A 13,689-nucleotide genomic window follows, 5' to 3' on the forward strand; every position below is an offset into this window, starting at 1 on the left:
TCCGGTCATTTAGGACACCTTTTTGTGTCTTATTCATTATAAAAACTGGTCTAGCTCAAAACGTCTTAGTTTTGGTCCATTATGGCTGAAAAATGTCTAAGTCTTAGAAACGCCCAAATCCCAGCCTTAACACACCCTGACATGCCCCCTTGAGATTTGGACGCACTGCAGATGAACAGTATAGAAAATGTCTGAAAAAATAGGTTTAGAAATTACTGATTTGAACCTTTTTTGTGAGAAAAGTGTCCAAATGCTGCTTTATGCCACTTTAGACGTTTTTCTCTTTCAAAAATGAGCCCCAATGTCTTCACTAGGAAAAGCCCCCTCTCAAAGCAACTCAGTAAACTATGCTTCCAAAAGCCACAGAAATGTGGCAAAAGCATAGTATAAAAAGTATCTGAATACCCATCCGGACCCGGGACAATATCACATTTCAGGCCTTGACCACAGCCTGTATTTCTGTAGCTCACAAGGGCGCATTAAGGAGGGTTATAATAACTGGGGAAAAATAAGACATCTCCGAATTCTCTAGCTACGCAGTAATAGGTGGCCCATCATTTACAGGCGTGGACGAGCGTGTCTTTGGAAAAGAGAAATAATCTCAGCGACACTGTTAGACTGCCATTAGGATGAATCAAGGTGGGGACAAACTGGGAACCACTCCAGCGCTTAGTCACATGGGCTAAGCACTATAGCGGTATTTACAAAAGAATAACTTTTTTCTTACATTCATTTTTTATTTATTTATGTTACATTTGTACCCCGCGCTTTCCCACTCATGGCAGGCTCAATGTGGCTTACATGGGGCAATGGAGGGTTAAGTGACTTGCCCAGAGTCACAAGGAGCTGCCTGTGCCTGAAGTGGGAATCGAACTCACTTCCTCAGTTCCCCAGGACCAAAGTCCACCACCCTAACCACTAGGCCACTCCTCCACTGTTGCTACTATTTGAGATTCTACATGGAATGTTGCTATTCCACTAGCAACATTCCATGTAGAAGTTGGCCCTTGCAGATCACCAATGTGGCCGCGCAGGCTTCTGCTTCTGTGAGTCTGACGTCCTGCACGTATGTGCAGGACGTCAGACTCACAGAAACAGAAGCCTGCGCAGCCTTCTACATGGAATGTTGCTAGTGGAATAGCAACATTCCATGTAGAATCTCCAGTAGTAGCAACATTCCATGTAGAAGTCGGCCCTTGCAGATCACCAATGTGGCCGCGCAGGCTTCTGCTTCTGTGAGTCTGACGTCCTGCACGTACGTGCAGGACGTCAGACTCACAGAAACAGAAGCCTGCGCAGCCTTCTACATGGAATGTTGCTAGTGGAATAGCAACATTCCATGGACAATCTCCAATAGTAGCAACATTCCATGTAGAATCTCCAATAGTATCTATTTTATTTTTGTTACATTTGTACCCTGCGCTTTCCCACTCATGGCAGGCTCAATGTGGCTTACATGGGGCAATGGAGGGTTAAGTGACTTGCCCAGAGTCACAAGGAGCTGCCTGTGCCTGAAGTGGGAATCGAACTCACTTCCTCAGTTCCCCAGGACCAAAGTCCACCACCCTAACCACTAGGCCACTCCTCCACTGTTGCTACTATTTGAGATTCTACATGGAATGTTGCTATTCCACTAGCAACATTCCATGTAGAAGTCGGCCCTTGCAGATCACCAATGTGGCCGTGCAGGCTTCTGCTTCTGTGAGTCTGACGTTCTGCACGTACGTGCGGGACGTCAGATTCACAGAAACAGAAGCCTGCGCAGCCTTCTACATGGAATGTTGCTAGTGGAATAGCAACATTCCATGGAGAATCTCCAATAGTAGCAACATTCCATGTAGAATCTCCAATAGTATCTATTTTATTTTTGTTACATTTGTACCCCGCGCTTTCCCACTCATGGCAGGCTCAATGCGGCTTACATGGGGCAATGGAGGGTTAAGTGACTTGCCCAGAGTCACAAGGAGCTGCCTGTGCCTGAAGTGGGAATCAAACTCAGTTCCCCAGGACCAAAGTCCACCACTCTAACCACTAGGCCACTCCTCCACTGTTGCTACTATTTGAGATTCTACATGGAATGTTGCTATTCCACTAGCAACATTCCATGTAGAAGTCGGCCCTTGCAGATCACCAATGTGGCCGTGCAGGCTTCTGCTTCTGTGAGTCTGACGTTCTGCACGTATGTGCGGGACGTCAGATTCACAGAAACAGAAGCCTGCGCAGCCTTCTACATGGAATGTTGCTAGTGGAATAGCAACATTCCATGGAGAATCTCCAATAGTAGCAACATTCCATGTAGAATCTCCAATAGTGGCAACATTCCATGTAGAATCTCCAATAGTATCTATTTTATTTTTGTTACATTTGTACCCTGTGCTTTCCCACTCATGGCAGGCTCAATGCGGCTTACATGGGGCAATGGAGGGTTAAGTGACTTGCCCAGAGTCACAAGGAGCTGCCTGTGCCGGGAATCGAACTCAGTTCCTCAGTACCAAAGTCCACCACCCTAACCACTAGGCCACTCCTCCACTCCTTGAATTAAAGAGTCCAGTGCCACCTGAGTAGTGTGCAGGGTTTCCTTGTTAGCCAAAGTAGGAGAATGTAAGCCTCTCAACAATGCTGCTCCCATAAGATAATGCCCCGGGCAATGCACTTATGAGCTGCTCTGTAGGCAACGGTGTCACCTGTAACGCTTTCAGGGTTCTCAAAAAAAAAAAAAAAAAGCACCGGGGTATCAACACGTTGGCCATTATGGTCAAAATAATCAGCAAGCTTTTGACCAGGATACCGCTGAAAATCATCATCCGCAAGATATGTCGGAAACCGCCAGCTAGTATTACCCGCTCGACTGACTACAATCTAAATCTACCCAGATGATGGCATGGTCCGAGACTTTCTTTGGGCCTCTCTCTGCCCCAGAGACCCGAGGAAATAAACTCTGGGTTACCAAAATGCAAGAGAGTGCCATGGGTGAGAGAAAGATAGGTGTAATCCCATTCCATGGGGTGGAGCAAATGCCAGGGATCTACCAAATCCAGGGAGACAGACAGGTAAGGAATCCCCTTGTGCTGCTCCAAAGCAGGGGAGCCAATTGGTCCAACTGAGCATCCAGCACCTGATTAAAATCCCTACCCAGCACAAGGGGAAAAGACACATCCAGCAAACCCTGACGAACCAATTGTTGTCCAGTGTCATATTGACCCTCTGACCCTTCCATCTTTATCTGAAACCTTTCTAGAAGATTTCTGTATGTGGCCTTTGGAAAACCGGGCTGAGGGTTGGAATTCGGTTCTGTTAGCCGCACTGGATGTTGTTGCTCCTTTGATGGTTTCCTCTCATTCTTCCACTAGGAAACAACCTAGCTGTGGCTTTTGAAATGTCAAGTTAGATGAGCAGAATGGTTGTGGAAGCGAACTAGATCTTCAGCTCAGGTTTTGTGTATTTATAAATGACCTAGAGATGGGAATAACTAGTGAGGTAATTAAATTCGCCGATGACACAAAATTATTCAGGGTCGTCAAGTCGCAGGAGGAATGTGAACGATTACAGGAGGACCTTGCGAGACTGGGAGAATGGGCGTGCAAGTGGCAGATGAAGTTCAATGTTGACAAGTGCAAAGTGATGCATGTGGGTAAGAGGAACCCGAATTATAGCTACGTCTTGCAAGGTTCCGCGTTAGGAGTTACGGATCAAGAAAGGGATCTGGGTGTCGTCGTCGATGATACGCTGAAACCTTCTGCTCAGTGTGCTGCTGCGGCTAGGAAAGCGAATAGAATGTTGGGTGTTATTAGGAAGGGTATGGAGTCCAGGTGTGCGGATGTTATAATGCCGTTGTATCGCTCCATGGTGCGACCGCACCTGGAGTATTGTGTTCAGTACTGGTCTCCGTATCTCAAAAAAGATATAGTAGAATTGGAAAAGGTACAGCGAAGGGCGACGAAAATGATAGTGGGGATGGGACGACTTTCCTATGAAGAGAGGCTGAGAAGGCTAGGGCTTTTCAGCTTGGAGAAGAGACGGCTGAGGGGAGATATGATAGAAGTGTATAAAATAATGAGTGGAATGGATCGGGTGGATGTGAAGCGACTGTTCACGCTATCCAAAAATACTAGGACTAGAGGGCATGAGTTGAAGCTACAGTGTGGTAAATTTAAAACGAATCGGAGAAAATTTTTCTTCACCCAACGTGTAATTAGACTCTGGAATTCGTTGCCGGAGAACGTGGTACAGGCGGTTAGCTTGACGGAGTTTAAAAAGGGGTTAGATAGATTCCTAAAGGACAAGTCCATAGACCGCTATTAAATGGACTTGGAAAAATTCCGCATTTTTAGGTATAACTTGTCTGGAATGTTTTTACGTTTGGGGAGCGTGCCAGGTGCCCTTGACCTGGATTGGCCACTGTCGGTGACAGGATGCTGGGCTAGATGGACCTTTGGTCTTTCCCAGTATGGCACTACTTATGTACTTATGTAATCATCATCATGATTTTAATTTTTATTTCAAGCATGAGAAATGGCTCTATTTCTCCTCTTGAATATTAAAGTCGGTCAATCCCTCGAGAGAACTTAGATTTATCACTCTTTGACAGTTAGTCCAGCAGGGATCCCTATGCAGGTTATTGTTGGTTTATGGCCAGTTTTCTCAGTAGCTCCTGTGCCTGTTCCCTACAGGTATACCATCTCTTCAGTCATTCCAACTGCAGACACTACTGGTACTGAACAAGACCTCTTGTTTCCATGAAATCCACCACCTCTAGTCTTGATCCTTTACCATCGGCATGGATCAAGCTGTCCCATTGGGGCCTCTCTCTGCTACTCCTGTCTCTGGTAACTGATAGTCTTGCTCAAGGCGAGGTTCCACCCTGTTGGAAGACTGCTATTGCTTGTCCTATTTTGAAGAAGCCTAGCCTGGACCCTGCTTCACTCTTACACTACCGACCGGTGTATAATCTCTGCTTTGTTTCTAAGATAGTTGAGGAACTGGTCTTTCATCAGCTCCTTTCTTTAGCTGTTGAGAGAATAGCATTACATCTGTGTTAGTCAGGCTTTCGGACCTCTTGTAGCACTGAGACCATTCTCGCTTCCGTTCTCATTTAGACCAGGCACAGATTATCCTGGCAGTGTTGTTAGATCTTTCCACGGTGTTTGATCTTACAGATCATTCTGCTGCTCTAACTTCGTGCCCTGGGGTTGTTGGGCACAGTTTTGCTTTGGTTTGTCCTTTTTTTTGGCAGATTGAACTTGGAATCTCTAGGTCTAAACAGTTGGAGCGCAGAGTGCCTCAGAGGTCCATTTTGTCACCTCTCCTTTTTAATCTGTTCCTAAGCCCATTGGCTCAGCTCATTCAAAGTTTTGGGGTCTCTTTCCATATCTATGTGGATATTTTACTACTGTATTTTACTATACCAGGAAATGTGGACATTACTAGGCCTTTGCAACAGAGTCTGAAGGCCACTGTGCAGTGGTTGGTTGATCACTGCCTGGTGCTGAATTGTGAAAAGACGGTTATGTGCTGGCTTACTGGGTCATACAACTGTCCAGAGGGTGTTCTTCAGCTTTTGGGTATTTCAATAATGCCTGTTAATACTTTTCGTTACTTGGGGGTTATATTGGACTCACAACTCTCATTTGTACCAACTTTCAGCTCTGTGGAAGTTTGAGCTTTTTGATTTGAGGCATTTACGTTCTATCCGTTCTTTTTTTGAACACAATACTTTTAATTCTTTTAGTTTGTCTTTATTTATGACTAAAATTGATTATTGTAGCATTGTTTATTTGAGAGCTCCCAAATCAACTCTTAGAAAAATCCAAACAATGCAAAGTACGGACATTCGTCTCTTATGTAATTTACATCACTTTGATCGTGTAACTCCAGCTTTGATGAAGAATTACTGGTTCCCGGTTGACTGTTGTGTCCGTTTTAAATTGGCTTTTAAGGTTTTCAGAATGGGGATGCTGTCCTATATGCCTTCTCTGTCTTTGAGATTGCGTCCTGCTCATCATCTAGTCCTGCTGGGTCCCAGATCTGCTAAGCTGGAATCCAGCAGATGAGCTGCTTTTTAATTTGACGCATCATCCTTGTGGAATTCCTTACCGCTTACCATTCATAAAGAACTAGCCGTTAAGCCCATAAAAATGGGCGAGTATTGCAGCCCTCCTCTCTCCCCTAGCCTCACCCCATCCACCGATCCTCCCCCCATATCCAGCGACCCTCCTCTTTCCTTTGGCCTCCCCCTCCCCCCCTCCCATGTCCAGCAACCCTCCTCTGTGCCCTGCTCTCACCCAAGTCCAGCAACCATGGCGTCTCCCCCCTGCCCTCCCCCCATGTCCAGCTACCTTCATTGCCGCCGCTCCCTCCCCCCTCCCTGCCGGGCCCCCTGCACTGACCTGACAGCACCTATCAACTCCGTGTGAAAGTGCTACAGGCAGCAGCAGATCGCTCTGCTGCTGCCTGCAGCGCTTCCACACGGAGGTGAGAGGCGCTGTCAGGTTAGTGCAGGGGGCCCAATACGGAGGGGGCAGGAGCGGCAGCGGGGATGGGGAGGAGGGTGGAGGTTGTTTCGCGCAATGTTCCTTTCCAGGCGGCAGCGGCAGTGTCCGACAATTCGATTCTGTTTCCCTCTCTGTTCCGCCCTCTGACATCATGACGTCTTGACGCGAGGGCGGGACAGAGAGGGAAGTCTGTACTGCGCATTTGCAAGTGAGTACGGTCACTTGCCATTTATATGTTTGATTGTCCTTTAAGAAATTTGAAAAAAAAGCAGTGAAGACTTAGCTTTTTAAAGACACCTATACAGTGACCCGACTGGTGATGTAAACCCTAGTGTAGTTCTTGTGCTCTGTCTCTGGGTCTATTGTCTGTGTGTATTACATAAGTACATAAGTAATGCCACACTGGGAAAAGACCAAGGGTCCATCGAGCATAGCATCCTGTCCACGAAAGCGGCCAATCCAGGCCAAGGGCACCTGGCGAGCTTCCCAAACGTACAAACATTCTATACATGTTATTCCTTGAATTGTGGATTTTTCCCAAGTCCATTTAGTAGCGGTTTATGGACTTGTCCTTTAGGAAACAGTCTAACCCCTTTTTAAACTCTGCCAAGCTAACCGCCTTCACCACGTTCTCCGGCAACAAAGTCCAGAGTTTAATTATGCGTTGGGTGAAGAAAAATTTCTCCGATTTGTTTTAAATTTACTACACTGTAGTTTCATCGCATGACCCTAGTCGTAGTATTTTTGGAAAGCGTGAACAGATGCTTCACATCCACCTGTTCCACTCCACTCATTATTTTATATACCTCTATCATGTCTCCCCTCAGCCGTCTCTTCTCCAAGCTGAAAAGCCCTAGCCTCCTTAGTCTTTCTTCATAGGGAAGTCGTCCCATCCCCGCTATCAGTTTAGTCGCCCTTCGCTGCACCTTTTCCAATGCCACTATATCTTTCCTGAGATGCGGCGACCAGAATTGACACAATACTCAAGGTGCAGTCGCACCATGGAGCGATATAATGGCATTACAACATCCTCACACCTGTTTTCCATACCTTTCCTAATAATACCCAACATTCTATTCGCTTTCCGAACCGCAGCAGCACACTGAGCAGAAGGTTTCAGTGTATTACAGACGACGACACCCAGATCCCTTTCTTGGTCCGTAACTCCTAACGTGGAACCTTGCATGATGTAGCTATAATCGGGTTCTTTTTTCCAACATGCATCACCTTGCACTTGCTCACATTAAACGTCATCTGCCATCTAGCCTTCTACGCTTGTCCTGCGGCCAACTGTCTGGGGACAAAAGGCCTGACGTTAATCCCAGGCCGGCCTCCTCCGGTGGGAAACCAGGTAGCAACGCAGGGTCAGACACCTGCGGCAGAGCCCTCTTTAACATGAACGCTTTATGTAAAAGCAACACAAACTCAGGGGAGAAAGGCTCACCCTGGTCTCCCGGATCCAATCCGGGGCAAGCAGCTCCTCTGGTAGCCTCCATCCGAGACTCCCCTCCGGCCTCAGACCCTTCCGCTCCTGCGGGGGTCGGCCCATGCGGCGCATCCAAGATGGCGCCCGCTGCCAGCTCCACCGAGCGGGAAGAGACATCGCTCGCCATGCTCGTGCCGGCCCTGTTTTCTCTTTCCTGTACTTATTGTCGTTCCTTTTTGTTGTATGATTTTTAGCCTGTAAATCTCCTTTGCCCTGCTTGTTAGAGAAGGTGGTATAGTAAATTCTCACTAAATAAAATAAATGACTTGCTGGGTTGCTGTGTCAAGGTACATTTACACTCCACACAACTTTCCAGCTGAACGCTTTGGGTGCAGCTGGCATTACCGCATATTAATTAAATATTAAATCAATCCTGTTTGGCAGCCATCTCCACACAAAGGTCTACATACCAGGAACATAAAAAACTAAAATAGATTGTCTTTTTGTACCGAAAAGGTGTCAAAATCAGCATGCAGGGCAAAACTTTGCTCACTCTGTTCCTTGCTCCTGTATGATAACACTGGAAAGAATACGTGTGTTAAAATAATGTGAGTCTCAATTGTGATTACACGTTCATCACAAAAAAAAAAAAAAGAGAAAGTTTGTGACAAATAGATACCTCGAAAACCCCCTTCCAGCAGGGTAGTGGCTCGTATCCTTTTCTGCCCACACCACTCGTATTCCTCAAACCTGTGGCCATTCTCAGTGTCGAGGTCACCAGAATCGTCCTCAGGCATGCCAGAGCCTTCCCTCTGCAAAGGGAGAAAGAAGTGGTGAGAACGGAAGCTGTCCCCTGATGCTTCTTGTGCTGAGGAGTTGGGCACATGGTGAAACATTGCATGACAGCTGCCACAGATGGCTAGGCAGCATGGTTACACACTATAGTTCCCTACTGCTTCCTAAAACAAGCATAAGGATTGGTTTATTTGTACATGGCTATCTGTACAGAGCTCAGCCGTCACACAATGTAACAGGGAAGGGTCTGGCACGCAAGACAGGCAAATGCAGAATGGCAGGTGCTGTGTAGATACTGACTCAGACTATGGAAAGCAGAGCTGGGATCTGGCACAAGCCTTGATTTGCAATTACCTCCAAAATGTTTCCCTATTTCACATTCCCCTCTTAACATACTTAAGTCTCCACCACCGCCAACTCCAGGCTCTGCCCATTCTGCCTCGCCTCACCCTATGATTGGAATAAACTTCCTGAGACCGTACGCCAAGCCCCCTCCCTACCCATCTTCAAATCCTTGCTCAAAGCCCACCTCTTCAACGTTGCTTTCGGCACCTAACCTTTATACCTTTCAGGAAATCTAGACTGCCCCTACTTGACTGACTGTACATTTGTCCTTTAGATTGTAAGCTCTTTGAGCCAGGGACTGTCCTTCTATGTTAAATTGTACAGCACCGCGTAACCCTAGTAGTGCTTTAGAAATGCTAAACAGTAGTAGTAATAGTGGTCACTTCAGTGACCCTCTTCAGCTGGGAGCCATATATAAGGGCTCTTTTCAGAGTCCTACAATCATGGGCCCTATATCTGGCCACTACAGTTAAAAGCTCGCTCTCCTTGGAGACCTGCCAATACTGTTTCAGTTACATCTTCAGATGACCTGAGCCAGGAACCAAACCCAGGTCCTCTACATACCACAGGGCTGTCCATGAATCAGCGGACTGGCCCATCCTACTCTCAATCCGTGCCCGCCTCCAACAGTTCAAATAAATGGAGAATATGATGGTGAAGAAAGCAGGCGGGCTATCTAGCCTGACTGACTATTTTCACTCCCTGTTGTAATACAGCAGACTCTACTTAAGCTTCATATTCACTTCCCTGGAGCTAAGCATCTTCCGTGCCCCTCCCCATCCTCTCTGGAATAAGAATGGAAACTAAAATCTCCTTGTGTTCAGGAGGGTGGATGCACCTCCAGCCAGAGATTATACCTATGGCCCTAGCCTTCCTTGCTCCAGATCCAAAAGTGTAAAAAAAAAAGGGGGTGGGGGGAGAAGAGGCGGCTAGTTTAGAGCAAAAAGGAGAGAAAAGAAATAAAAAGGAATCTACACAGAAGATAGAAATACACTACTGTAGGTTTTACGCACTTTATTAATGATGCCACCATGTGAACAGAGACACAACCCTACCAAAATGATCAGCAATAAATCTCTACTTCCTGAATCTATCAGCTGCAAACAGCTCTTACGCTAATTACAGATAAGTTGTAACGCAATCATGTTGAAACGAATGGCCAAACGTATGTGGTACCATATGGAGACACTGTCCCCTCCCCAACCCACCCCAAGTAAGCCAAGAGCAACAGTAAGAACATACCTACGCCTCCCTAGCTGCCTCCCCCAAACACAATCTGGGCAGCCGACAGGGGTCAGCTGAGCCTGGGCACACAAAGAAATGCACTCATTTGGAAAAGTTTAGGTATCCCTGATCAAAGTCTCTGTAAGTGAATGGAAGCTGCCACCACTTCTGCAGGATACAAAGTTTAATATGACATCTTCCTGTCATTCTTAATGCATAATTATTCGTAGTACAGTACAAATGGTGATTCGGACACTCTTTCAGTTGGTATTTTGTAACACCTCCTGAACAATTCCTGCAGTCAGCCAAGAGCATCTAGTTCTGCTTTCGTAGTTTTCCCACTCTTCCATCTCAGAAATATTCAGAAGTCTCCTTGCACACTCTGCATATTTGAGATTCCCCGCAAATTTGTAATAATGTTCAAGTCTGGGGATTGTGAAGGCCATTCTAAAACTTTACTTTTTTCGTTCCTCAAAGTAAATCAGGATTGGTTTTAAGCAACAGCTTGTAAGATATGTCGATATTAAATTGAATCCATTCTTCCTTCCTGATGTACAGAATTTCCTGTTCCACCTGATAAGAGATCTCAACACAGGCGAGGCTGATATGATCCACAAGCAGTGCACTGTGCTTGATAAACCCAAAGAACAAAACCTCCTCAAAGAATTAGTGGAACTAAACAAAACATTGGAGTGTACACTCACTTCAAATCACAATAATGTTTCTTCACAATTATATTTATGTATTTTTCATATATCGTAAAAAATGGAGGATAAAAAGCCTTGAAGTCGAGACTAAAAGCTACAGAATGATAAGAACTTTAAACCACGTCCAATCATAATCACCGGTTGTTCCAAGAACTATAACGTCTTGAACTTTAGACCAATCATCGATCAAAAACCTCCCAAATTTCACATATTATGTTTTATCATTTTCAAAATCGCCACGAATACATGGACTTTAATACGGCCTTTGAAAAGTTTCTATATATGCAGTGCAAAAGCATTTTTTTCTGAAGCTAAATTTTAAAGCTTCTGCTTTTGCACTGCACATTAAAAAAACAAACAAACTTTGAATTCCATGTATAAGTAAGACAACAGCTAATGGAATACCTAACAAAATCCTCAATCCTAATCAGGTTTCACACCATAACACAGCACTGAAACAGTATTAATCACTCTGTTAATGAAGTTCAGAAGCTTAATAAGAAAAGGTTCGAATATACTATTAATGCAACTCGACATGTCAAGTACGTTCAATCGAGTAGGTCACACAACACTGATGACCCTGCTCATCACATGGCAGTATGGTTCAATGGCTTCCTAAAGACCAGATCCTACATTGTAAAGATGTCCAACCAGCTATCAACATCCTGAACCTCTGAGTATGGGGTACCACAGAGCTCCCCTATATCACTGACACTGTTCAATGTATTGATGGCTCCACTCGGGGGAAAAAAAAAAAACTAGAGATCGTGGGTTTTAACCCATTCATTTACACAGATACCTTTCAACAACGATATCACAGAAATAATGGACAAAGTCAAAACAGGTCTGGACCTTATGGAAAACTGGGCAGAAACTTACTCAAATTAGAGACAAAACTGTCAAGCCTGCATAACACTACAGCCCACCAAAATTGCCATCTCCAATGTTCAATATTTCTGATATTCTGGAGTCATCGGATATGGATTTGGCTACTTCAGCGACGTTGTTAGCTTACCTTGGGCTCTGGAATCTGATAGAGACTGGTTGTTATATACTTTTTCCCCAAATACAGAGAGGAATTGTTTCTTAATTGTAAGACTCAGAAGAATCGTAAAGAATTTCTCCTTGTGTCCTGGGGCTCTTCAGTTGGGAGTTGCTCTTAAGTTCCTTTGTAAATGAGTTATGCTTTCTGTGAGTCTTCATAATTTTCTTAGCAGCAAATCGTCCACTGGCCTTATCTGCTACTGACTCTTCAAAGTCCGTTGATATAGTTCCTTCTATGTAGAGTTTTCGAGTTTTGATATTTTGTCAGCTTGCTTTCTTTTCCTATTTGTAGACTGAGATTGTAATTTCTTTATCTTTTTCTTTAGCATATAGGGATTGGCGTGTTCTCCCCTTGTTGTGGACTTCAGCACAATGATATATTGATTTTCTGTATTCTAAATTTGTGTTTTAAAATGTTTTTCTCATCAGTGCTCTTTTCCATACAAGCATTTTTTGCTCGTTTATTAAGTACAATTTTCAATAAGTAAAAAAAAAATTGCAGAATCCTTCTGACAACTCTCAAATACTGTTCATTACTGTGCAAATCAATGCCATACTTTGGACATTTACTCTATTGTCCACTGAACTTCAGCAATTCATTTGCAGTGATCTGTGCATTCTGTTTTGCAAATCTGACTAAGTTTCAGGCAGCAGTTGGATAATCCCACCTCTCCAGAAGTATCCCAGTTCCTGGATTTTCTCCACCTTTGTGACCTTGAATGTCCTATCTCTGGTCCAACTCACCGTAAGGGTCATTCACTTGACCTCCTCTCATTTAAATTTTTAGATGATCTGAACTTTTCTGTTCATGATATTGGCTGGCTGGAAACGGCCTGGTCGGATCACTTTAAGCTACAGTTCACCCTGCGTTGGCAAACCTCAGGTCCCCTCCAGCCTCGTCAGACTCACCAATATTACACCAGAGGTGTCATCGACCCCAGCTTGTTCTGGAGGTCTCTCTATAGTCACGGCTTGGATCTGCAACCATCCTCGTCCACCTACCTCTCTGACTGGGACCACACTTGCAATGCTGTGCTGAATACAATTGCACCTCTGCGTCTCAAATCCTCGTACATTCGTAGATTATCACCCTGGTTCTCAACAGATCTTAGAGCTTTGAAATGTGAGGTACGACGTATGGAAAGAACTTGGCGTAAATGCAAATCTGATCTGGCTCGGGAGGCCTGGAAAAGTAGTCACCGCAAGTATAAATACGCCATCCGATTCGCAAAGCACACCTACTTTTCATCTAAGATGCAGGCGGTTGGCCGGGACATCCGACAGATATATCAGCTGCTAAACACCTTTCTAGATACTCGCAAGCTTGAACGCTCCAGTGTTGATCCTCCTTCAGCTACTCAATTTGGATCTTACTTCAAGGAGAAAATTCTTACCTTGCGGTCTTCAACCGTCAGCTGCCTCTCTGATGTGGACGACTTCCTGGCATCCTTGGCCGTGCCTTCGGGTGCTTGCCCTGCTGACCGCTTTTGGATCAAATTCAATCGCCTGTTGCCCGATAAGGTGGCTGCTGCTTTACGTAAATTCACAAATAAAAGCTGTAGATTAGATGTTTGTCCAACCCATCTCCTAAAAGTCGCACCAAAATGTTACATCAAAGATCTGACTTGTTACCTCAACTATATGTTAAGCGCTGGAT

General features: G+C 45.1%; 1 protein-coding gene across 4 annotated transcripts in view; it reads right to left on the reverse strand.

Moving 5' to 3' along the window:
- RNF220 (ring finger protein 220) overlaps positions 1–13,689 on the reverse strand; it is a 739,925-nt gene that overhangs the window by 101,283 nt on the left and 624,953 nt on the right. For all 4 annotated transcript variants that reach the window (XM_030206266.1, XM_030206264.1, XM_030206265.1 and 1 more), the window contains one exon: positions 8,597–8,729. In XM_030206266.1, coding sequence (XP_030062126.1) covers positions 8,597–8,729 — 133 coding nt within the window. The remainder of the gene's footprint in view (positions 1–8,596; positions 8,730–13,689) is intronic.

This window comes from Microcaecilia unicolor, chromosome 6 (assembly GCF_901765095.1).
Source record: "Microcaecilia unicolor chromosome 6, aMicUni1.1, whole genome shotgun sequence".
Classification (NCBI taxonomy): domain Eukaryota; kingdom Metazoa; phylum Chordata; class Amphibia; order Gymnophiona; family Siphonopidae; genus Microcaecilia; species Microcaecilia unicolor.